Consider the following 25,013-nt stretch of genomic DNA (forward strand, 5'->3'; position numbering starts at 1 on the left):
TTTTTTTTTTATCTTTCCTGCTTAAATTCTTAATGGTTGTGAGCATACAGAAAATCACAGAACTGGGAAAAACAGCAACAAAAAGTAGAAGGAATAAAGAGCAATGACAGAAAATCTAATTAGATATTAGTGAGCAATTACATAGTCTACAAAAATGGATTGAAAAGCTCAAAGAAAAAGACTAAGCTATGCAGCACCAGTTAAAATGAGAAAATAACAGAAATGAAAATGGGGGCGGGGGTGGCTTGGAAGGGAGAATCAGACACCTGTGTTAAGCTTTCAGCGCTCTTTCTCTTGAAAAAGCAGGTGACATACATAGACTGTCTGGTAATCCATCTCTAACCTATTAAATTTGTAATATTTTAAAAATCAGTCATTTCCCTGTTCCCTGGTCATAATGTACCCTTATTTACAGGCCTGATATCTACCTGCCTATATACTCCAGAAACTCAGAAGAAAGTATAGAATCAAACAGGAAAGGAAGGATTCTGATAGAATAGCTCCACCTTCCCAACTCTAAAAAATATCTAGGTTTGCCTATTGTCCATCATCATATGCAGAATTCTATAAATGGCCCTATCCCAAGATTCCATGACCTGATCTCTGGGTCCTGTGAACATGATGAGATATCACTGCTATGACTGTGACTATGTTTATATTATATTGTCTAGTAGAGCATAAGACAGGGTATACATCATATAGCAGGCTTGATCTAATTAGAGAGCTTTCTCTACCTGTTGGTCAAAGAAAAAGTCAGAGAGGCTGAAGGCACTAGAAAGATTCCAGCATTGTTGCCTTTGCAGAGGGAGGAGACCGCATGCCGAGGAATGTGGGAGGCCTCTAGAAGGTGAAAGTGGCTGCAGCTGACAGCCAGTAAGGAAAAAGGCATAGCAGTTGTGCAGTAGCAAGAAACTAAATTTTCTCAACAATCTGAATGACCTTGGAAATGGATTCTTCACCAGAGCCTCCAGGAAAGAGCTGAGCCAGACTTCTGACCTATCAAACTGTAATCTAATAAACTGGTATTGTTTTAAGCCATCATGCTTATTGTTATTTGGTGTGCAGCAACAGAAAACTCATATACTCTCCGTCAATAAGAGAATGTCTGTATTTTAAAGAAGCCAAAAAAGGGCCTTACAAATTCCAATTCATAACTAAAGTTTGCAAGAATAAGTCTGAGAAGTCTTAGAGGACGTCTACTTGGATCTCTTAGCTTAAAGTAGATCATGGTATGTTAGGGTGTGATAATTGAGTTCACAATGACAGATGTGACTAAAGGTATGAAAGCACTATTTTTTTTTTTTTTGAGACAAGAGTGTCGCTCTGTCGCCCAGGATGGAGTGCAGTGGCACGATCTCAGCTCAATGCAACCTCCGCTTCCCGAGTTCAAGTAATTCTCCTGCCTCAGCCTCCAGAGTAGCTGGGACTACAGGCATATGTCACCATGCCCAGCTAATTGTTTTTGTATTGTTTAGTAGAGATGGGGTTTCACCAGATTGGTCAGGCTGGTCTCAAACTCCTGACCTCAGGCTGTCCACCTGCCTTCCCAAAGTGCTAGGATTACAGAAATCACTATTTTTAACGCAGGGGGAAAAATGAAAACCATTTCCCTGGCAATGTTATAAAATTTAGGGAGGAATTTAAAAACCTATACTATGTATCACAGTAAGTTTATGCGGACAATAAACTAATTGAAGTGCAATAAAGTCTACCAGAAAAACACTAGATAACACATTTAATGGAAATGTGTCATTTGCAAAATCTTTACAGAGTGCTTTATTTGATCCCTAAATTAGTTTAAAGTTATCTCCAAATACCTAGTGAACATGTGCCTTTCTCTCCAAAAACACCCTGAAAATGATACTCTCATTTCTATATAATAATCTTTACTCTACTCTCATTAATTTCTGTATTAAGCATACTCTCAGAAGTCTACATATTACATCATTCTGCTGACTCAGTAAGTTAAGGTCACTCTTCATTGTACTACTTACTGTTATTTCATTCTTTTAGTTTTTCAATGTAATTAGGCTAAAATATATACAATACAAAAATAATGACCTTGGTTTCTGTCACAGTCTACCATATATTTTTTGAAATAAGAAATTATTCTTTACATTTCTCAAAGCTTTAAATTTTTTAAACCACAGTAAATTATGAGAGAAATGCAACATAATTCTATAAAATAAAAAATTTATTTAAACTTGTATTTCTCTGGCTGTACATGCAATCACGCAAACCTAAAAGCTTTAGTATTAACATATACATTATCTAAAAATTATTAGGAACCAATATTACTTACTTGAGCTGTCCTTCAGCTGTATCTGGACTATGTCTGTAGTGAAAATCAGTATAGGGTGCTAAAATTCTCTATTTAAAAAAAAAAAAAGGAAGAAGAAGAAAAGTCTTTATTTTAAAATGCGTCCTTTCTGTAACAAACTAAAATTCATTCCATTTCTCTCTATCTTTAATGGGTTTACCGCCTGAGGGACTTATTTCTTCTAACTCATCATCGGGGAATATGTTGGGTGACTTTTTTTAATGTACAAATTGAAGTTCTGAACTTTTAAATTGAGGTTTAATATGTATCTAAAACTCATTTTCTCAAACTGAGCACACTCATGTAACTAGTACTAAAGAAAACATCATAGGCATCCTCAAAGCTCTATTATACCTTTGTAGTCACAATCAGTATCTATCCCAAGATAACCATCTTGACTTCTGACGCTATAATTAGTTTTGCCTGTCTTTGAAAATTTAAATAGTTCTATTAATGAACTGCATGTTCCTTTTGTTGCTGGTATAAAGAAAATCCAAATTATTTTTGTGTGTTGTTGCTTGTATTCAGCAACCTTGCTAAAATAACTCATTACTTTAAAACTTAAGAGATGGGATCTTACTCTACTGTGCAGACTAAGGTGTAGTGAGTGGTGTGATCACAGCTTACTGCAACCTTGAATTCCTGGGCTCAAGCAACCCTGCCGCCTTAGGATCCAGAGTAGCTGGGATTACCGGCTACTTTAGAACTACTATATTTTATTAACAACCTTCCCATCTTGTCTTCGGCATTACTGTGGACATGAATTTTAGTTCTAAATATAATTTAAAATATAAGAGATTAATAATTGCTTTTAACAGTCATGACTCTTAAATTGTCATATATTTACTTTTTCTGGTGCTCTTCATTCCTTCCTGCATTTCTCTGTCTTGGGTCATTTTCCTTTCAACTGAGGATTCCCTTTAGCCTTTCTTTATGTCTCCTTTTGACAACAAATAATATTTATTAATGTATACAGTTTCAGTGACTTAAGAATCTAGGAGACGTTTGGCTATATGGTTATGGCTCAAGGTCTCATAAGATTTCAGTCCAAGTGTTAGCCAAGCCTGTAGTCATCTGAAGGCCTGACTGGAGCTAGAGGATCTGCGTCAAGAAGTGTCACTCACAAGGTGCTGATTGTTGGCAAGAGAGCTCAGTTCCTCCCTATGTATTATCTCATTTGTTTTCTGAGCTTTATAACATGAAGCTTTATCAGTTTTAGAAACAAAGTTTTGGCCACTGTCTCTTTGGATCTTTGCTTCTGCCAACTTTTTCTCTCCAAAGACTGCAATTATGTTTTATCCCTTTTGTGCTGTTCAATTTTCTTTCTTTTTTCTCTCTGTGCTTTACTGTGTGTGAATTAACATTATTTTTGTCTTACCCTTGGATATTTTTATTGACTTCTCTTTCAGTTTACTAATATCTTCCTGTTCAAATTGAATTTTAATTTCATTGTGCTCTGAATTCCAGATATCATATTTTCAGTACTAGAATTTCCATTTGATTCTTTTCACACATCCAATTATATGGTGAAATTCTCCATTATTTCATGTATTTTATTTATCTTCTTGAACAAATTAATTGGGGTTGTTTTAATGTCTTTTTCCTCTATCTGAATTACCTGCAAGCATGTTTCTATGGATTTTTTTTTTCTTTTGGGTTTTCAGTCATACAGTCATGTCTTTTTAAATGACTAATTTCTGACTGAATGTGCACTTTATAAAAGGCTCCACGTGATGTTATCTCCCACTCAAGATGGTTTATTCTTTCCTCTGCTAGACAGGTAGATTAAGGGGACTGATTACCTTATTCTAATGCCCAACTAAGTTAAATTGAGGCTACAATGCAATTTTGGTAAGACTAAGCAGACCTCTGGTTTTCCTGTGTTTGAGGTTTGTTTCATTTATATAAAGGCTTTGCTAATCCACTGTATGATATATAGGAATAAAAACGCAGCTGGCTGGGCATAATGGCTTATACCTGTAAGCCCAGCAGTTTGGGAGGCTGAAGTGGGTGGATTGCATAAGCTCAGGAGTTTAAGACCAGCCTGAGCAACATGGCAAAGTCCTGTCTCTGCAAAATATGCAAAAATTAGCCAGGGGTGGTGGTACATGCCTATAGTCCCAGCTACTCAGGAGGTTGACATGGAAGGATCGCTTGAGTCTGGGAGGTCTAGGCTGCAGTGAGACATGATCGTGCCACTACACTTAAGCCTGGGCAACAGAGCGAGACCCCATCTCAAAACAAAACAAAAAACAAAACACAGAGCCAATACATATTATCTTTTATTCATCTAATTTTAAAATTATAGTTTTCTTACTTGATAAGAAAAAAAATAAAGCTAAACAAATTATAAAATATCAACAGTGCCAGTTTATTCCCATAGGATTCCAATGAATAATGTACTTGAAATCACTTACTAAGAATATTTTACTAACACTGTTAGTTAATAATATAGGCTGATGTCAATTTTATAACGTGAAGCATTTTTAAAAATAGTCCTGATAAAAACAGAACACTTAAGTTTCAAAAAATGATTTGGAAAAACAAATTAGGGGACAATCAATCATTTATATCACACATGATTTCATACCTAAATACAAACAAATCCTTGATTTAAACTGACTCCAAATATTCAAAAGACAATAATGCAATACATGCACAGGAAGAAACTATAATGTAGTGCATAATTCTGTTCCAACCTCCCCTACATACTTTCTTATAAAGAAAAGTATACAGTAGCCTTATTACTTTTGACTAACTGTAATAAACCCTACTTGAATCATAAAAAATTTAAAAGGTATTTACAAAATATACATATACGCTTTCTTTCTAGTAGATATAATTAGTTGCTAACAAAGTGCTTCCGACTTCAGAAATTTTAGTAGGTTTCATATTGTATAATTAGCGGGAGCTATTCACAATGTACTGACGGCCTTAAAAGCAAATGGTAATCTTAAATAGGTAAATTTCTTACATAACTTTCTTTGTACTCTAATTTGGTTCATAAACTTTTCATATATAATACAAAAATAAAATTTACTTTACACATTGATGAAATATTATTAAGAGTAATGTTTTCAATTCAGTCCAAACTGAATGATCTGTAAAATAGAGCTGGGAACAAATCGGTCTCGGCTAATTTAGGTTTGATAATTAATGTGGTACTGCATCTATAGAATTTAATACTTCAAAGTAAAAGTATACATTTATAATCATATTTTAAAACTAGAAAAGAATATTAAAGTTCCTACCTCTAATTCTACATCTGCTCGCACATACTGTCGAGTCTTTGGATGATTAAGAAGGTGCAAAATTGTAGTAATTAGGGCCTCATTTATTCGACTTAATTGGCAATCAATCACATTTTTCAAGATGGTGTTTAGTCCACCTCGAAGGGCCACCACCTCTGGATTCTGAAGTGCTAAAATAAGAGAGAAAAACTTAACATATTATATTTGGGGTAATTATTAAAAGTAATAAAAAATCTGGGCTTTAAAACTTAATTGCCTTTCTGACTTGAAAAACTTTCTAATAACAACATTTATAAGAACAGGTAGATAAAAGGACAAGTGGATAAAGAGTCACTGAATATACTTCCCCAAAACCTGATTTTTAAAATATCTTTGGATTGTCTTTTCATACCTTTTGTCCATATAATACTGGAATGGCTTTTTTTTCCTATCAATTGCAGGGAGTTCTTTATAAGGTAGGGATATTAGCCATTTATCTGTCTCAAATCTTTCATCTGTGATTTAATTTCAGATTTTGTTTAAAATGGTATATTTCATTTCTCTATATTTTTATTAAACACACACACAGAACACACAGTTTAGTAATTTTGAGCTCAGAAATTTCTTGCTCCAAAGATGTCCACTCAACATACAGAACTCTCATTATCCTAGAAACATCTCTCACATTACTTTCCAGTGAGTCCTCCTCCACTGCACAGGCCACCACCGTTCTCATTTGTACCCCTACAGATCAGTTGTATCTTCTTAAGAATCAATTTGACAAAGTCAAAAGTACTCCCCAAACACACAAACAAGTCATACACAGTTCTTATAAAATTTGTCTTATATATTTTTTCTACTTTAAACATAGTATTGCTTTTTCTAATTACTGATTATTGCTGAAACACAAAAATCTGTCAAATCTGTTTTCACATAGTCCTACTACCTAAAATTAAGTTGGTTTTCACTTGCGATTTTTTTATATAGAAGATACCATCTACAAAGTAATACTGTCTCCTTTCCAATATATACACATATTTTATTATTTTGGCTAAGTTACAAGGATGTGGTATTTGTAGAAATTCACCATTAAGAATAGCATTGATTGTTGATTTGAGATAAATATTCTTGAATGCTAACAAAGTAGCCTTCTAATTATCTATCTATCTAAGTATATGTGTATCTGTGTACATGTACATAAAATGCTAGTTACATAATAAGAAATTTGTAGGTTTGGTCAGGTGCAGTGGCTCATGCCTGTAATCCCAGCACTTTGGGAGGCTGAGGCGGGTGGATCACAAGGTCAAAAGATGGAGACCATCCTGGCCAACATGGTAAAACCCCGTCTCTACTGAAAATACAAAAAAAAAATTAGCTGGGCGTGGTGGCAGGTGCCTGTAGTCCCAGCTACTTGGGAGGCTGAGGCAGGAGAATTGCTTGAACCCGGGAGGCGGAGGTTGCAGTGAGCCTGAGATCGCGCCACTGCCCCCCACCCTAGTGGCAGAATGAGATTCCATCTCAAAAACAAAAAAAAACAAAAAAAAAAAAAAAGAAAAGAAATTTGTATCTTTTTCATGCTCTAAATCAGATTACACTACGTAAGAATTACCTGGTTTTTTTTTAAAAAACAAAAGTACCTGGATGAGTTTTCTTGAAGCAATTTTTTCATAAATGTTTTCAAATACTTCTATAGCTTTTGAGCTATTTGTATTTTACAATTTGTGAGTAACCGGAAATTAAAATTTATCCTGAAAATCCATTCATTTTATTAAGTTTCCAAATACACATAAAAACTATTCTCTTCATTTCCTTATTAATCTTTTGTATTTCAAACCTTTGGGTTTTCCAAACATTTGTGGATTTTACTTTCTTATTCCAATTAACAATTTAGATTACATAATCTATCTTGTTCATTAATTAAGACTTCTAGTTTTATTGGTTTTTCTCCATCTGCTTAACATGAAATGGACTTTTTTCTTCTTCTCTTGTTTTCTTGAGTTATACTGGCTCACTCATTTATTTTCTGTTTAATTATAATGCACTTTATAACGAAAAATTAACTTTGAGTATAGCTTTCCAGGCACCCAGGCAGTCCTACAGATTGGCACACAGTCAAGTTTTACAATTTTTTTTTTTTTTTTTAATTTCCCTAATCACAGTTTTGACCCTTGTCTCTAAATCAACAAATATTGTGGTCTTTTTAAAAAATCCTCAATGGTAGGTTTTGGTTCTCTTTTTTTTTTTTTTTTTTAGCTTAAACTTTTGTTATCATTTATCATCTCAAGAGGGAATGTAACCAACATCATTCCTACTTTAGGTGGTGGAAAAAATATATTTTCTTGTCACTTAAAACTGTATTTCTTTGATAATAAGTGAGGCTGAACATTTAAAATATGTTGTTGTTGGTTTTTTTTTTTTGGATATACACTCAAGCTCTATCACCCAGGCTGCAGTGCAGTGGCGTGATCTTGGCTTACCACAACCTCCGCCTCCTGGGTTCAAGCGATTCTCCTGCTTCAGCCTCCTGAGTAGCTGGGGCTACAGGCGTGGCCTTTTTTTTTTTTTTTTTTTTTTTTAAAGTAGAGATGGGGTTTCTCCATGTTGGTTGGCCAGGATGGTCTCGATCTCTTGACCTCGCGATCCGCCCACCTTGGCCTCACAAAGGTGCTGGGATTACAGGTGCGAGCCACCACGCCTGGCCTAGAGTTTATTATTATTAGGCATAATGGATTGTTTACTGTTTTTAACCCACATCAAGAATGATACGGTTTGGCTCTGTGTCCCACCCAAATCTCATCTCAAATTGGACCCATGTGTCGAGGAAGGGACCTGGTGGGAGGTGACTAGATTATGGGGCAGTTTTCTCCATGCTACTCTCGTGACAGTGAATCTCACGAGATCTGAAGGTTTAAAAGTGGCACTTCCCCTTCGCTCTTTCTCCTGCTGCTATGTAAGACATGCCTCACTTCCATCGCCTTCTGCCACAATTTCAAGTTTCCTGAGGCCTCCCAAGTCATGCAAAACTGTGAGTCAAATAAACCTTTTTTCTTCATAAATTACCCAGTCTCAGGTAGTTCTTCATAATAGTGTGAAAATGAACTAATACAAACATACAGAATAACTAATGTTAGACAGCCAGACTACAGATTCTATTATATAATATTACTGGAATTTAGACAATTCCTATGCTAACTTAATGATGAAGAAAAGTTTAAAATTTATAGAATTTTAATGTCACATTGAAATTTTTTGTTAAATCACAAGTTCTCTACTTCCCTACCAGAAATGTGCTTTTTCATATTTTTTGTAACAATAAAGAATTCATGTATTAAAGGCCTTAAAAATGTTATATATCCAATCATGTCATCTGCAAACAGAGACGATTTGACGACTTCTCTTCCTATTTGAATACCCTTTCTTTCTTTCTCTTGCCTGTTTGCCCTGGCCAGAACTTCCAATACTATGTTGTATAGGAGTGGTGATAGAAGGCATCTTTTTTTTTTTTTGAGACGGAGTCTCACTCAGTCGCCCAGGCTGCAGTGCAGTGGCGTGATCTCGGCTCACTGCAAGCTCCACCTCCCGGGTTCACGCCATTCTCCTGCCTCAGCCTCCCAAGTAGGTGGGACTACAGGCGCCCGCCGCCACGCCCAGCTAATTTTTTGCATTTTTAGTAAAGACGGGGTTTCACCGTGTTAGCCAGGATGGCCTCAATCTCCTGACCTCGTGATCCACCCGCCTCGGCCTCCCAAAGTGCTAGGATCACAGGTGTGAGCTACTGCGCCCGGCCCACAGAGGGCATCTTTGTCTTGTGCCAGTTTTCAAAGGGAATGCTTCCAGCTTTTGCCCATTCGGTATGATATTGACTGTGGATTTGTCATAAATAGCTCTTATTATTTTGTAATACATTCGATCAATACATAGTTTACTGAGAGTTTTTTAGCATGAAGGGGTATTGAATATTTTACTGAAGGCCTTTTGTGCATCCATTGAGAAAATCATGTGGATTTTGTCATTGGTTCTGTTTATGTGATGGATTACGTGTACTGATTTGCATATGTTGAACCAGCCTTGCATCCCAGGGATGTGGCCGACTTGATCATGGTGGATAAGCTTTTTGATGTGCTGCTGGATTTGGTTTGCCAGGATTTTACTGAAGATTTTCACATCGATTTTCATCAGGGATATTAGCCTGAAATTTTCTTCTTTTTGTTGTGTCTCTGCCAGGTTTTGGTATCAGGATGGTGCTGGCCTCAAAAAATAATTAGGAAGGAGTTCTACTTTTTCTGTTGTTTGGAATAGTTTCAGAAGGCATGGTACCAGCTCCTCTTTGTACCTCTGGTAGAACTCAGCTGTGAATCCATCTGGTCCTGGGCTTTTATTGGTTGGTAGACTATTAATTACTGCCTCAATTTCAGAACTTGTTATTGGTTTATTCAAGGATTCAACTTCTTCTTGATTTAGTCTTGGGAGGGTGTATGTGTCCGGAATTTATCCATTTCTTCTAGATTTTCTAGTTTATTTGCGTAGAGGTGTTTATATCGTGGGATTGGTGGTGATATCCCCTTTACCATTTTTTTTTTTTTGCATCTATTTGATTCTTCTCTCTTTTCTTCTTTATTAGTCTGGCTAGTGGTCTAGTGGAGTGTTAAAGTCTCCCACTATTGTTGTGTGGGAGTCTAAGTCTCTTTGTGGGTCTCTAAGAACTTGCTTTATGAATCTGGGTGCTCCTATATTGGTTGCATATATATTTAGGATAGTTAGCTCTTCTTGTTGCTTGGATCCCTTTACCATCATGTAATGCCCTTCTCTGTTGTTTCTGATCTTTGCTGGTTTAAAGTCTATTTTATCAGAGACTAGGACTGCAACCCATGCTTCTTTTGCTTTCCATTTGCTTGGTAAATACTCCCCCATTCCTTTATTTTGAGCTTATGTGTGTCTTTGCACATGAGATGGGTCTCCTTAGAAAAACCCATCGTCTCAGTGCAAAATCTCCTTAAGCTAATAAGCAACTTCACCAAAGTCTCAGGGTATAAAATCAATGTGCAAAAATCACAAGCATTCCTATACACCAATAATAGACAAACAGAAAGCCAAATCATGAGTGAACTCCCATTAACAATTGCTACAAAGACAATAAAATGCCTAGGAGTACAACTTGCAAGGGAGGTGAAGGACCTCTTCAAGGAGAACTACAAACCACTGCTCAAGGAAATAAGAGAGAACACAAACAAATGGAAGAACATTCCATGTTCATGGATAGGAAGAATCAGTATCGTGAAAATGGCCATACTGCCCAAAGTGATTTATAGATTCAATGCTATCCCCATCAAGCTACCACTGACTTTCTTCATAGAATTGGAAAAAACTACTTTAAATTTCATATGGAACCAAAAAAGACCCCATATAGCCAAGATAATCCTAAACAAAAAGAACAAAGCTGGAGGCATCACGCTACCTGACTTCAAGCTATACTACAGGCTACAGTAACCAAAATAGCATGGTACTGGTACCAAAACAAATATACAGACCAATAGAACAGAACAGAGCCCTCAGGATAACGTCACACATCTACAACCATCTGATTTTTGACAAACCTGACAAAAATAAGCAATGGGGAAAGGATTCCCTATTTAAAATTGGTGTTAGGAAAAATGGTTAGCCATATGCAGAAAAATGAAACTGGACCCCCTTTTCACACCTTACACAAAAATTAACTCGAGATGGATTAAAGACCTAAAACCATAAAAACCCTAGAAGAAAACCTAGGTAATACCATTCAGGACATAGGGATGGGCAAAGACCTCATGACTAAAACACCAAAACCAATAGCAACAAAAGCCAAAATTGACAAATGGGATCTAATTAAACTAAAGAGCTTTTGCACATTAAAAGAAACAATCATCAGAGTCAACAGGCAACCTACAGAATGGGAAAAATTTTTTGCAATCTATCCATCTGACAAAGGACTAATATCCGGAATCTACAAGGAACTTAAATTTACAAGTAAAAGACAACCCCATCAAAAAGTGGGCAAAGGATATGAACGGACACTTCTCAAAAGAAGACATTTATGTGGCCAACAAACATATGAAAAAAAGCTCATCACCATTGATCATTAAAGAAATGCAAATCAAAACCACAATGAAATACCATCTCACCCCAGTTAGAATGGCAATCATTAAAAAGTCAGGAACCAACAGATGCTACAGAGGATATGAAGAAATAGGAACACTTTCACACTGTTGGTGGGAGTGTAAATTAGTTCAACCATTGTGGAAGAAGAGTGTGGCAATTCCTCAAGTATCTAGAACCAGAAATACCATTTGACCCAGCAATCCCATTATTGGGTATATTTACAACTCGTTGTACTATAAAGACACATGCACACATATGTTTATTGTAGCACTGTTCACAATAGAAAAGGCTTGGAACCACCCCAAATGCCCATCAATGACAGACTGGATAAAGAAAATGTGGCACATATACACCATGGAATACTATGCAGCCATTAAAAAAGGATGAGTTCATGTCATTTGCAGGGACATGGATGAAGCTGGAAACTATCATTCTCAGCAAAATAACACAGGGGCAGAAAACTAAACACTGCATGTTCTCACTCATAAGTGGGAGTTGAACAATGAGAACATATGAGCACAGGGAGGGGAACATCACACACCGGGGCCTGTCGGGGGGTTAGAAGAAGGATAGCATTAGAAATACCTAATGTAGATGACAAGTTGATGGGTACAGCAAACCACCATGGCACGTGTATACCTATGTAACAAACCTACACATTCTGCACATGTATCCCAGAACTTAAAGTGTAATAAAATATATACATATCAAATGTTAGATATCCTTTCTAAAATATTACATTTTTGTTACTTGAAGAAAATTCTGACCTAGTTCACAGATAATGGCAATGCATGCTCGGACCATTCTGTCTCTTTCTTGAAGTCCATCATTTCCAACTGCAATTAATGAGTTGGTTACAGAACTAGGAAACAAGGAAGCATTCACAGTAATCATCTGTAACAGAAGGAATCAGAAAAAGAAGTTACTTTAGTAACACATTTCTTAAACCTATTTTGTCCAAACTGAAATAGTTAATAACATAGAATAAGATCCAGAATAAGATCTAGGTACCAATTTTAATCTTCTGCTTCTTATGGATATTTCAAAATATTAATATAACTAATAATTGATGTAACAAATGTTAATAGCCATTACCATGGAAAATGTGTTAGATTTTTTCTTACAAACTATAAATTCATTGACCAAATGTTTCTGAGATTTTAAATTATTCTAGAATAGGGACTAAATCTTAAACAGTTTTTCAGTACCTAGACAAAGTAAACCAGAGGTGACAATAGTAGTCAATATACTACTGCACTTTTACGATCCTGACCATCTCTCCATATACCATCATCACCAAGTCCTACCAATTTACTTCCATAACATCTTTACCTCTACTCCCCTCTCCTCATCTAATTAACTGACTAACTTGGGCCCGCACTCTCACTCTGACTACTGCAATAGATATCAAATGATCTCCTTACTCTCTAGTCACCTTCCCCATCCATCACTTGTTGCTATACCAGAAAGCAGAGTTCATAATCCAAATCTATTTTAAATATTTCAAAAATTCGGATGGAAATATCTTGTAATAAAACTTCAGATGAATCTCACATTAAATGAAAGATCTAACCGGCAATAACATTTGGAATACTGAAAATAGGTAACATATGTCTTTGATTTGGAAAACAGAAAATTATGTAGCTAACTATTGTTTAGTAAATAAAGACTATTTTGCAAATTAATTAAAAATGGCAGGTTCCTGGAGTGGAAATAAAAGAAAATATTTTGTTTGTATGGTAATAAAATATTACAGAAAATTAATCTGACCCAGATGTTACTAGATTTATTGTCCTATTGATAAAATAAAACTTATGTGATGAAACAATCAGAGGATGCAATATAACTAAATGAAAGATACACAATTAAGTCTTATAGAAGATCAAAAGAAAGATCTGTTTGATTAGTAGTTGTAAGTGGTTTGTCATTTAAGCAGCATTTTAAAGACATATTACAAAGTTCACCTGAAATTATACAACAGTTCTACAACCATAAAACAAACATATCTCCAATAATTGTAGAATCTACAAAAGCTTTCATATTCATTTCTAAGTCAGTTTTTTCAATTAACTGAAAAAGGAGAGAAAGAAAGGGAGAAGGAAGGAGGTATAGGAAGTATAGGAAATCGATCTTCCTGGGTGAAAGAATTCTAACATTTTATGACATTAAGTTATTTTTTAATACTTTCTGATCTATTACTATTCTTATAAGGAGCTTGTAAGAAAATTTCTCCAAATAGCAAAATGCATGTAATATATTCTGTAAGATATTTTGCTGAAAAACCAGGCAAAATGGTTTTTAGACTTAAGTCTGCTATAATAAACTATGCTACCTTGGCTAAACCAAGCCTCTCTGTGCCTCAATTTCCTCATTTGTAAAATGAAGATATGTATGAACAGATAATTTCTAAAGTTTCAAGTATAAAATTCTATATAAATCTTGTGTCTAGTAAACATATACTTACTTAATTCACCAGATTGTGCTATGAAATAGATACATAAAATTTTTACAAATAAAATCACTCTTCTTATTTTCCAGGAAATATATGCAAAGAAACTCTTAAACTGTGTGCAAATCAGAGAATGCTTTCTTCATAAACCAATGAATGCTCAATAAGGGAGAAGCCATAGAATGCAGTCACTGTTAAAACTGTAAAAGTTTAATAATCTCTTCTGGCATGACAGGACAGATATATAAAACAAATTAAAGATCCTGACTAGGTAATAAATTTGTGGAACTGACACAAAGGAATTAGAGAAGCACTGAGTTACCTAAGGGGTATATCTAATATTTGAGCTGAGACTAGAAGATCAATGTAAGGTGAGAAGGGCTGAAAATGAAAAGAGTAGGAAGAAAGTAATAATTGTGGTAGTAGTGGTGGGTAGTTTGCCTACACATGGTGGCATAAGACATGTCAGATAGAAATGGTTGGCTGGACCAAAACTGGGCTCTGAAGACCAAAGTAGGCAGGTTGAACTTCAAACTCATGGGCCAATGTAGGTTTGCAAATTTTGGAGAAGAGGGTTCTTGCTCTGGCTTTGCCACTATCTTGCTACGTATCAAGGGCATGAGATTCCAGTCAATGAATCTCTTTCAAATGTAAAAAGTTTGTGGTATTAATTCCTTATTACATGAATAAAGAAATTATATATGAAAAAAAGACAGTTCAAATTAGGTAGACAGCAAGTAGAATTTAAATAAGATTAAGAAAAGAATAGTAACAACTGACTAGCGGAAAAACTACATTAAAAATGAGAGAAATAAAGCCACAAAAGAGCTGCCTGCATTGGAAGGGGGAAATCAGAGACATGGAAAAGAAAAAAGCAGACAGAATATTTCCAAATGAATGAGATGAGTAAAATAAAAGAAAAAGTAACATAAGAATTCCTTAATTATTCATAGCGTAAGTTATCCTAAAGCAAAAAGTGTTTTTCCTTATCTTTTAAAATATAATAGACTAATACTTTTATTACAAATGTTAAGACTTTTGGGAATGCATACAAAAAAATTCAGTGATACAGTAATTATAATATTAAACATTAATTTCTACTGCAGGTTGAGCATCCCTAATCCAAAAATCCAAAATGCTCCAAAATCACAAACTTTCTGAGCACTGACATGAGCCAGAAGTAGAAAATTCAGCATCTGACAATTTTGCTTTCTGATGGTTCAATGTACATAAACTTTGTTTCATGCACAAAATTCTTTAAAATATTATACAAAATTGGCTGGGTGTAGTGGCTCACACCTATAATCCCAGCACTTTGGGAGGCCGAGGCAGGCAGATCACGAGGTTGGGAGATTGAAATCATCCTGGCTAATATGGTGAAACCCCATCTCTACTAAAAATAAAAATTAAAAAAAAAAAAATTAGCTGGGTGTGGTGGTGGGCGCCTGTAGTCCCAGCTACTGGGGAGGCTGAGGCAGGATAATGGCGTGAACCCAGGAGGTAGAGCCTGCAGTGAGCCTAGACAGCGCCACTGCACTCCAGCCTGGGTGACAGAGCGAGACCCCGTCTCAAAAAAAAAAAAAAAAAATTATACAAAATTAACTTCAGGATATGTGTACGAGGTGTATACGAAGCATAAATAAATTCTGTGTTTAGATTTAAGTCTTCTCATTCACAAGATATCTTCTCATATACACACAACTATTCCAAAACCCAAAAAAATCCAAAATGGGAAATAACTTCAGGTCCCAAGCATTGTGGAAAAGGAATACTCAACCTGTAGTACAGCTGCAGGTTTAAAAAAAAAAAAAAAAAAAGGGTGCCTCAGATGCTAAAAGCACTAATGAAATTATAGTTTCTCTGGCCAATAGAGGCCACTGTTCGTTCGGCAAATGTGCTCTCACTCTAATTCTTTTAGCGTAAACCAAGGAAAAGTCCTGTGCCACAATTCTTCCTCTGATTCTATATTCCACCACCAAATGTCAGCAATTTTCCTGTTCTAAGATTCACAAACGGTATGTGAGTCAACTACTCTGCATCTCAGAAGACAACCAAATGAAATGATATTTTTGTTATGCTGCTATTAAATTATTTTTGAGCAATTAAAACCTGAGCTACTTTAAAATTTAACTTTTGCAAAAATACAAAATTGAAGTAAAACATTTACTAAAATATCCAAAATTGAATTTAATTGTCTGAATCCATTTGAAATTGTCTTCTCTTCTGACAGCAGTCTCTACAGCGGTGATGCTCAAAGTGTAGACCAGGAAATTCTGAGGGTCCTTAAGATATTTTCAGAGATTCTGCATAGCAATACAAAAATATCATTTGTCCTTTTCACTCTTATCTTCTCAGAAGTGTGTACTAAAGTTTTACAGGGGCTCCACCGCATGTGTTATTAAAACAGACTGAATGCAGAAGTAAATATGATAATCCAAATGACTTGTGTATCAAGATAAAATTAAAGAGAGTTGCAAAACTCTGAAACAACAGCCCTCTTCTCATTATTTTTTGGAAAATATAGTCATTCCAATGTGCCCATCAACCAATGAGTGGATAAAGAAAATGTGGTATTATACACTATGGAATATTACTCAGCCATAAACAATTGAAATAATGTCTTTTGAAGCAACTTGGATGGAGCCGGAGGCCATTACGCTAAGTCAAATTAACTCAGGAATGGAAAACCAAATATTGTATGTTCCCTGCTTCTAAGTGGGAGCTAAACTATGAGGACGCAAAGGCATATGAATGATATAACGAACTTTGGGGACTGGAGGTGGGGGGAGTTTGGGAGGAGGTGAGGGATAAAAAGATTACATATGGGGTACAGTGTACACTGCTTGGGTGACAGGGGCACAAAAATCTCAATCACCACTAAACGTCTCCATGTAACCAAAAACCACCTGTACCCCAAAAATTATTGAAAAAATAAAATATGGTTTTCATAAAAATGTTATTTATGTTTGTATTTAATGTGTTTATTATTTTAAATATATTAACATATATTTTAGTTCCTAATATTACAAATACTGACATACATAACCCAAATAACGAAAAAATTGTTCTACGTTCTTCAGAAACAAATTTTGTTTCATCCTGAATTCTCAGTCATGGAAGAAGGAAGAATTGTATAAATAAAAACCATACATTTTTAAAATCTGAATTTGAAAAGTCAAATTACAATCCTAGTGTAACAGTTCAAGTCTCCTAATCTATCTCCAGTATCATTCTTAGTAGAATTTCAAACTTCTTTTAAGACTTAATTCATCCATTTACTTGTTCACCTGTGAGTACTATTACTAACCAAAAGGTAGACAATTGTAAGAAAAGTGAAAAAGAGGGAACCCTAGCTAACACAGAAACTGAACAGTACACCATTCTGGAACCTGTATGGAATTGAAAGATAGGAAGAGGGAAAAAAGAACTAAAAAATTCAACTGGTAAATATTTTTAGATTTTTTATGCAAATGAACATATACTTCATGATTCATGAACATTAAGATGAAATATGAGGGATACTTGTCTCACTCAGGCTGTGTCCCAACCAAATTTACTCTCAGTTCACTTTCTTCTTCCACCATTAGGGTTATCAAGTAAAACAACAAAGCATTCCCTGAAGGCCTCTCATGAGAAGCATTATGGATTGTCCTTAACACCCTCTCTTGTGGAGTTTAGGCTGTGACCTTTTATCCTGTATAAGGGCCTGAATTGTTTATTGCAACTGCCCACAGACTGTATCCAAATTCACCTTTAAAACAATGAACTTCTAACTATTTGTGACTTCCATTTAATACTATAAACTCTAAGTATGCAATAAAGAGAAAATTAGGATGGGGAGCAAGTAATCCTCTTCAGTAACTTATCAAAGCGGTAACTACATTTACATGTCTATTAAAGGAAGAAATATTCTTCACAATAAACATTTTATAAGAAATATTGTCCTAGCTATACCCAATCACATAGAATAATTCCACAAAATATGTTTACCTCAAAGTTTAATGAATTTATTTAATATATAACTTTAATAAAAATGTTTAATAAAAGTTTAGTCTTTAATCTTAATCAAGATTTCACAAAACAGTCTAATCTAAAAATGTAAATATTAACAAAAAAACCATAAATTTGCCTTTTACTCTCACACATAGAGCATACCTTTCTGACTAATCGAAGTGCTTGTGTCCTCTCTACCTCGTTGCTCTGTTGTATGTCAATGCACCTAAACAATACACAAAATATTAATCATTGATAAAATTCTATTAAACAACTTTTTGTATCATAATACTGCTTGATGAAACCCATTTTCACCATGTCAATATGGTATATTAAAGTTTTGGTATATGATTTCTCAGTACCAATATATATTTATTTAATTAACGCATACATCTCTAGTGATAAATATCTGTCAATTTTTAGACCAATTTTTTCTTTTAAAACCTCAGGAAAGAACAGTATAGTAAGTAATTTATAAGATAAGACTACATCTATTTATAGAGAAAGAACAATAAACAAAGTATTAAAAGTCTACTAAAAAAAATTCACTTTTCTCTGATAAAATTCAGACATTTTATAAAAATTGTAAAGGAAAAATAGTTCAAGGCTCTTTTCATTTAATTGCAATTTTGACCGGGGCTTAAACTAAATTAGGCACTATTCATAAAAATTCTATCTCACCAAAATATAATTTGAATTCTGAATTCACTTCAAATATTGATGTCCAAACAAATACCACCAAACTGACATTTCTTTGTAAAATGTGTTAAATTATCCAATTTTGAAAGTCTTTTGTTTATGTAGGAGCATTTTTATTTAGACAGTTCATTATTCTAATCAACGCTTTATATATAGATAGTCTGCGATTCAAAAAGCATTTCTTCTATCTGAATACAATAAATCTAAGGCAATTCTATTAAAATACAAATGGACTTAGAATTCCATTCCTGGTCATGACAGAGATGGGAGGTTCTGACTGTCTTGCCAAAAACAACCATAAAGGTTTTAAAAAAAAAAACAAATACTTTACAGTATAAAACAACTATTAAAAGGGCAATGAAGAATAATCTCTGAAAAAAGAAGCACAGGGAGCTCCACATTCAACCACATTTGTTCCCTGGGTGCATTTATCAATGTCAATCCCTGGCCTCATGGGCAGAGTTCTAACAGAAAGCAGAAATCAGGCTGTCCTGAAAAGACAGAGGTTTAACATCAGGGCAGCCAAAGTAGCTGGGACTTGAGGGGTAAAATCCCTGAGAGAAGAAAACAGAAGAAAATGAGCTAAAATCTGCATGCAGTGCTCTCTAAGACACTTGTCAACATCTACATTGTGCAAAAGCAGAATTACACTCTAAGAAACAAAGGAACAGAGTATAGATTTCAGCAGAAACACAATACTCTAAGAAATAGGTTAGGGTTAAAGACTGGTTAAGGTGAAAAGATTCTGCTCAATATATCCACTCTGAGATCCTAAATAGCCACTTCTAGGAGCAAAGACAAATCTAATACCAAACTTTAACAGAATCAGTGTAATAAACCAACATTCTAGAACAAAACTTAATTCTCTTAAAATGCAAATAACATGATCCTGAGACAATAATTATTTTTTTTTTGTTTGGATTTTTTGTTTTTGAGACAGAGCTGGTACCTCGGCCTCCTGAGTAGCCGGGATTACAGGCGCGTGCCACCGTGCCTGGCTAATTTTTGTTTTCTTAATAGAGTCAGGGTTTCGTCACACGTTGGCCAGGCTGGTCTCGAACTCCTGGCCTCAAGTGATCTGCCCCGCCTTGGCCTCCCAAAATGCTGGGATTACAGGCATGAGCCACCAAGCCCAGCCCCAACAATTTTGAATACCGATGTTCACCATTCTATCAGACAATATGAGGCATGGTTTAAAACAAAGGGCCAAGAACCAAAAACTAAGAAAAGAAAATGGCACTACAAATAGAATACAGGTGATTCACATATTGGAGTTGTCAGAGGGGACTTCAAAATAACCATGGTTAATATGCTAAAGAAAATAGAAGAAAAGATGAAGAAATAAAGCAGAGACCTGAAATCTTTAAATAAAACTAAAATAGGCCAGGCACGGTGGCTCAGGCCTGTGATCCTAGCACTTTGGGAGGGCGAGGCGGGTGGACTGCTGGAGCTCAGGAGTTCGAGATCAGCCTGGGCAACACAGTGCAACCCTGTCTCTACTAAAATAGAAAAAAATTAGTCAGGCGTGGTGGTGCGCACCGGTAGTCCCAGCTACTCGGGAGGCTGAGGCAGGAGAATCACTTGAACCCAGAAGACGGAGGTTGCAATGAGCTGAGATCAGCGCCACTGCACGCCAGCCTAGGCGACAGAGCAAGACTCCATCTCAAACAAACAGGGGGGAAAAGAAAACCTAAAATAAATAAAATAATAACTGAAATTAAGAATTCATGAGTCATGTACTAGCAGGATGAAAGGTTTTTAATAAACAGGTAAGTAGAAAAGTAAGCACACTGAAATACAAAGATTAAACACAACAAAAGGTTGAAAAATACAGTAACGGCATCAGAAACGTGGGACAGTAAAAAGATCCAACATGTGTATAGATGGAGTACCAGTCAATAGGGCAGAATATACAACAGAGTAAAAAAAAAAATCTTTAAAGCAGCCAGAGGTAAAAAGATACATCCGAAAGAATCTCAAAGACATCAAGAATTCCTACATAACAAGAAAGAGAAGCTACTTATTGTTCAACTGTTATTAAAAAAAAAAAAAGAGAAAAGAAAAGAAATTAAGAAGAAAAAGAAATCCGGAAGACAATAACCGAAGCACTAAAAAATAAATAAGTGGTAATGAAAACAGCCTTTGAACATGAAGGCAAAATAGAGGGATTTACAGACAAAAGATGACTAGCAGAACTAAATATATCAAGGATATATGTTCCAATCTCTAGGATAACTACTAAAAAGAAGGAAAGACTTCATAGCCAAGACACTAAAAGAGGAAAAAAACTGTTATTTCAAATGAAGCAAAAAAATGATAAATACAAGAACAAAGAACATATGTGACAAATAGAATAGAAATACCAAGATAGCAAACAAATTCAAGTATTAGGAAGCTAGTAATGAGACAACAAACTCAAATACACACAAATAATTACATTAGACAAAGGCCATAAATCATGCACGTAGCAAACAAATCCAAGTATTAGGAAGCTAGTAATGAGACAACAAACTCATAAATACACAAAAATAATTACATTAGACAAAGTCCATAAATCATGCACATAATAAACCACTAGACATAAATAGTCTAAATACTCCAGTAAGAAGACAAAGTTGGTCAAACCAGATATTAAAAAAAGGAAAACGATATGATATTTACAGGGGAGACACTTAAATGTAAAAACAAAAAAAGAAAGTAAAAGGATGGTAAAAGGTATACCATGCAAACACTAGGCAAAAGAAAGGTGGTAATGTATTATTAGATTACATGAACACTCATAAAAGAAGTATTACTAGGAATAAAGAGGGTTATTTTATAATTATAAAAGGATTAAGCCCAACATGAAGATTTAGCACTTCTAAACATGAAGTAACAACAAAGCTTCAAAATCTGAAACAAGAAAAAGAAAAGTCAGAAAGTACTATATAGGTGAAAAATACTTGAGTCTATAATTTTATAACAGGCTGAAAAAGAAAACCCAGCCAGAGAGATCCATTAATGAATTATAATCATGTAGGAAAAAAACAAAACAAAAAAAAAAAAAAACAGACAAAAAAACACGTATCTTACATATATTTTCCAAGTAAAATGAAAACAAGGCCACATTTCCCTAGTTGTTTTATAAAACAAACATACATACTCCCAATACTAAAACCAGACAGACTTCAGATGAATGGAAAAATAAAGGTCAATACCTCTCATGAACATAGGTGCAAACATCTATAAAATATTAACAAAGGATATTAAGTTATATATGAAAAGGGCAATATATCACAAATAGTGGTGTTTATTTAAAGAATGCAAACTAGGAATATAAAGAAAATCTAGTAATAGTTTATAGAAAGTATAAATAATGGTGAAATACTGAATGCTCTTCACCTGAGTTCAAGATCAAAACAAACTTGTCCATTAGTATCATTCCTATTCAGTGCAATATTCTAACTCATGTAGTAAGGTAAGAAAAAGATAAAGATTGGAAAGGAAGATATAAAATGGACATCATCTATAATTAATGCTTATACACATGGAAAATCCAAAGTAATCTAAAAACAACCAGAACTGAAAAGTGAATTTGGCAAGATTGCTAAATAAGAGGTCAATATCTCCCCTCAATTTTTTTGTATATTAGTAACAAAAACAGAAAAGAGTAAGTTTTAAATTATATTAATACTATCATAAAAATATCTTAGAATAAACTGAATAAATATGTTCAGGACCTCTGCAAAAAACAAACACACACTACTAAATACTTTGACAGAAATCAAAGTCTCCAATAAATAAAAGTTTAGAAGATTCAATAATAAGATGTAAATTTACCCCAAATTGATCTAAATGCAATCCCTACTAAAATCCCAGCAAGTTGTGTGGATATGGACTATCTTATTCTAAAACTTATATGAAAATGCAGAACCCAGATTAGTCAAAATAGTCTTGAAGAAACAAAATTAGACTCACATTAACAGGTATCAAGACATATTATAGAACTGCAGTAGTTAAAACAGTTGAGAAACCGGTGCAAGGACAAATATACCAACTAAAGAGGATAGAGAACCCAACAATAGATTGCTACTGAACTACCTGATTTACAACAAAAGGTGACACAAATCTAGACGTGAAATGAAAATGTTTTCAATAAAAGGTGCTAATTTTATTGGATATTCACAAAGATAAAAATGAATCATGACTCGCCATCTATCTCATACCTTACACAACCATCAAATGAGATCAAATCAAGTAAGATGGTTCAAAGACTTAAACACGTATAAAGGAATAAAACCTTTAAAAGAAAACATAGATCTCTTCCAAATAGACCAAAAAGCATTCTGGATTTCACTAATTATGAACTTTTGTTCATCAAAGACCCATTAAAAGAGTGAAGAGGCAAGGCAGAGGCAAAGCAAAGGCAAGGCGAACTGAAAGAAGACATTTTCAATACATACATCTGTAAAGACTCATATCCAGAAGATATCAAGAATTCCTACATAACAAGAAAGATAATCCAATTCACAAATGAGTAAAAGATAGGATACCCAAACTTTCAACCAGCAAATGAAAAGTGCTTAACATCATCACTCATCAGGGAACACAAGTTAAAACCACAATGAGACCCCACAATGAAAACCACACAAGAAACAATATAACCAAAAACTGAAAATATCAAGTGTTGATGAGGATACGGGGAGACTGAAACTCCTATACATAATAGTAGACGTATAATCAGTGCAATCATTTAGCAAACTCTTCAGCAATATCTACTAAAGCTAAACATACATGTATCTTATAACCCAGAAATTCTAGTTCTACATATACATAAGAGAAATGAGTGCATTTCTTCTTCTATAAGAATATTCTTGCAGCCTTCTACAAGAATATTCAGGGCAACTTTATTCCATAGTCAAACACTGAAAACAACCCAGAAAAGCTTCAACAGAATGGAATAAATTGTGGTCTATTTATAAAATGAAATGTTACACAGCAAGAAAAAACAAAAACAAAAACAAAACAAAACAAAAAAACATAGATGAATCTCAAAGATAATAATGAGAAAAAAAGAGTAATTACTGTATACGTCCAACACAATGCTCAAGAAGAGGAAAAACTAGTGTGCAATGGGAAAAGTTAGAATTATGTTTACAACTGATTGCAGTGTATAACAGAGTTTTACTGGGATGTGGAAAATGATCTAAATCTTGTTACCTGGGTGGGGGGTGTGTGTGTGTGTATGCAAAACGCATCAAGGTTATACTAGAGTAAAAATCTGTACACTTTATGGTAGACGTGCTAAAAACTCAACACAAAATTTCAAACACATATAAACAACTCTAGGAAATTTACCTAGCTATTAAATAGTCCACTTTCAATTTTAGCACCTTCTGGAGAATACTGGAGTCTTGGATGAGATATCGAAGCGCTCGTAGCCCTGCTGCTCGCACTTCTTTTGCTTCATTTAATAAAGCTAACCGCAAACTGTATGAAAACAAACAAAATAGAAGTTTTGCTGCACAGGTTTCAAATACACACAAAATTATATTACCAAATTATTCCTCAGCCAAAATATGCAAAAATTCTAGTCATGAACGGAATTCTATCTAAGAGCATTCTACATATATAAAAATTATTCACTCCAACCCATACAATTTCACTTAGTGTTGCTTTTTTAAATCTGTGCCTCCTTAGTACATTCTTGCCAATCAAGAAAATGTCACTGAGTTCTTACCTTCTGTTCTTTATTTTATATAAACAATGGAAAATTAAATACACCTTTTTCAAGCTATACCATTTGTGTCTCTACAATCAAATATCCTCTCTCTGGCTACCTGTTCCATACCTCTCCCAAAAATCATTGGTTTAAATCAATGATAAAAATAATTTACACCAATAGCAGGCACAGACCTTTTATATCAATTTTAATTCCTAAGAGTACCTAAAAGATAGTTATAAAACTATATAACATGCCTCTACTAGTGTGCATGGGCAAATCAAGTCTGTTGTAAGCACCACTTTCTCTTAGGTAAGACCTAGAGTTATAGGTTCCTCTTGTTCCTGGGAATAATATGAGAAATTTAGTCTGCAAATTTCAGATTTAATTTAAAAGTTTAAATTATAGAAGTCCAGGTATTTTTGAACATTCACTTTGGTTCCCCATATTTAGTAATTAGAAAATATCACAAAGACTCACAAAAAT

At 34.6% G+C, this 25,013-nt stretch overlaps 1 protein-coding gene across 10 annotated transcripts in view; it reads right to left on the reverse strand.

Annotated features, from left to right (window-relative positions):
• The window catches only part of RICTOR (RPTOR independent companion of MTOR complex 2), a 128,943-nt gene that overhangs the window by 38,959 nt on the left and 64,971 nt on the right, over positions 1–25,013 (reverse strand). For 9 of the 10 annotated variants that reach the window (XM_021939311.2, XM_003899598.5, XM_021939315.1 and 6 more), the window contains 5 exons: positions 24,164–24,295; positions 18,290–18,353; positions 12,453–12,579; positions 5,572–5,741; positions 2,303–2,370 (listed from right to left, as the gene is read on the reverse strand). In XM_021939311.2, the coding sequence (XP_021795003.1) occupies positions 2,303–2,370; positions 5,572–5,741; positions 12,453–12,579; positions 18,290–18,353; positions 24,164–24,295 (561 nt within the window). Of the gene's footprint in view, positions 1–2,302; positions 2,371–3,167; positions 3,261–5,571; positions 5,742–12,452; positions 12,580–18,289; positions 18,354–24,163; positions 24,296–25,013 lie in introns of those variants that run through there. The other variant, XM_021939317.1, reaches the window with a different exon arrangement.

This window comes from Papio anubis, chromosome 5 (genome assembly GCF_008728515.1).
Source record: "Papio anubis isolate 15944 chromosome 5, Panubis1.0, whole genome shotgun sequence".
Classification (NCBI taxonomy): Eukaryota; Metazoa; Chordata; class Mammalia; order Primates; family Cercopithecidae; genus Papio; species Papio anubis.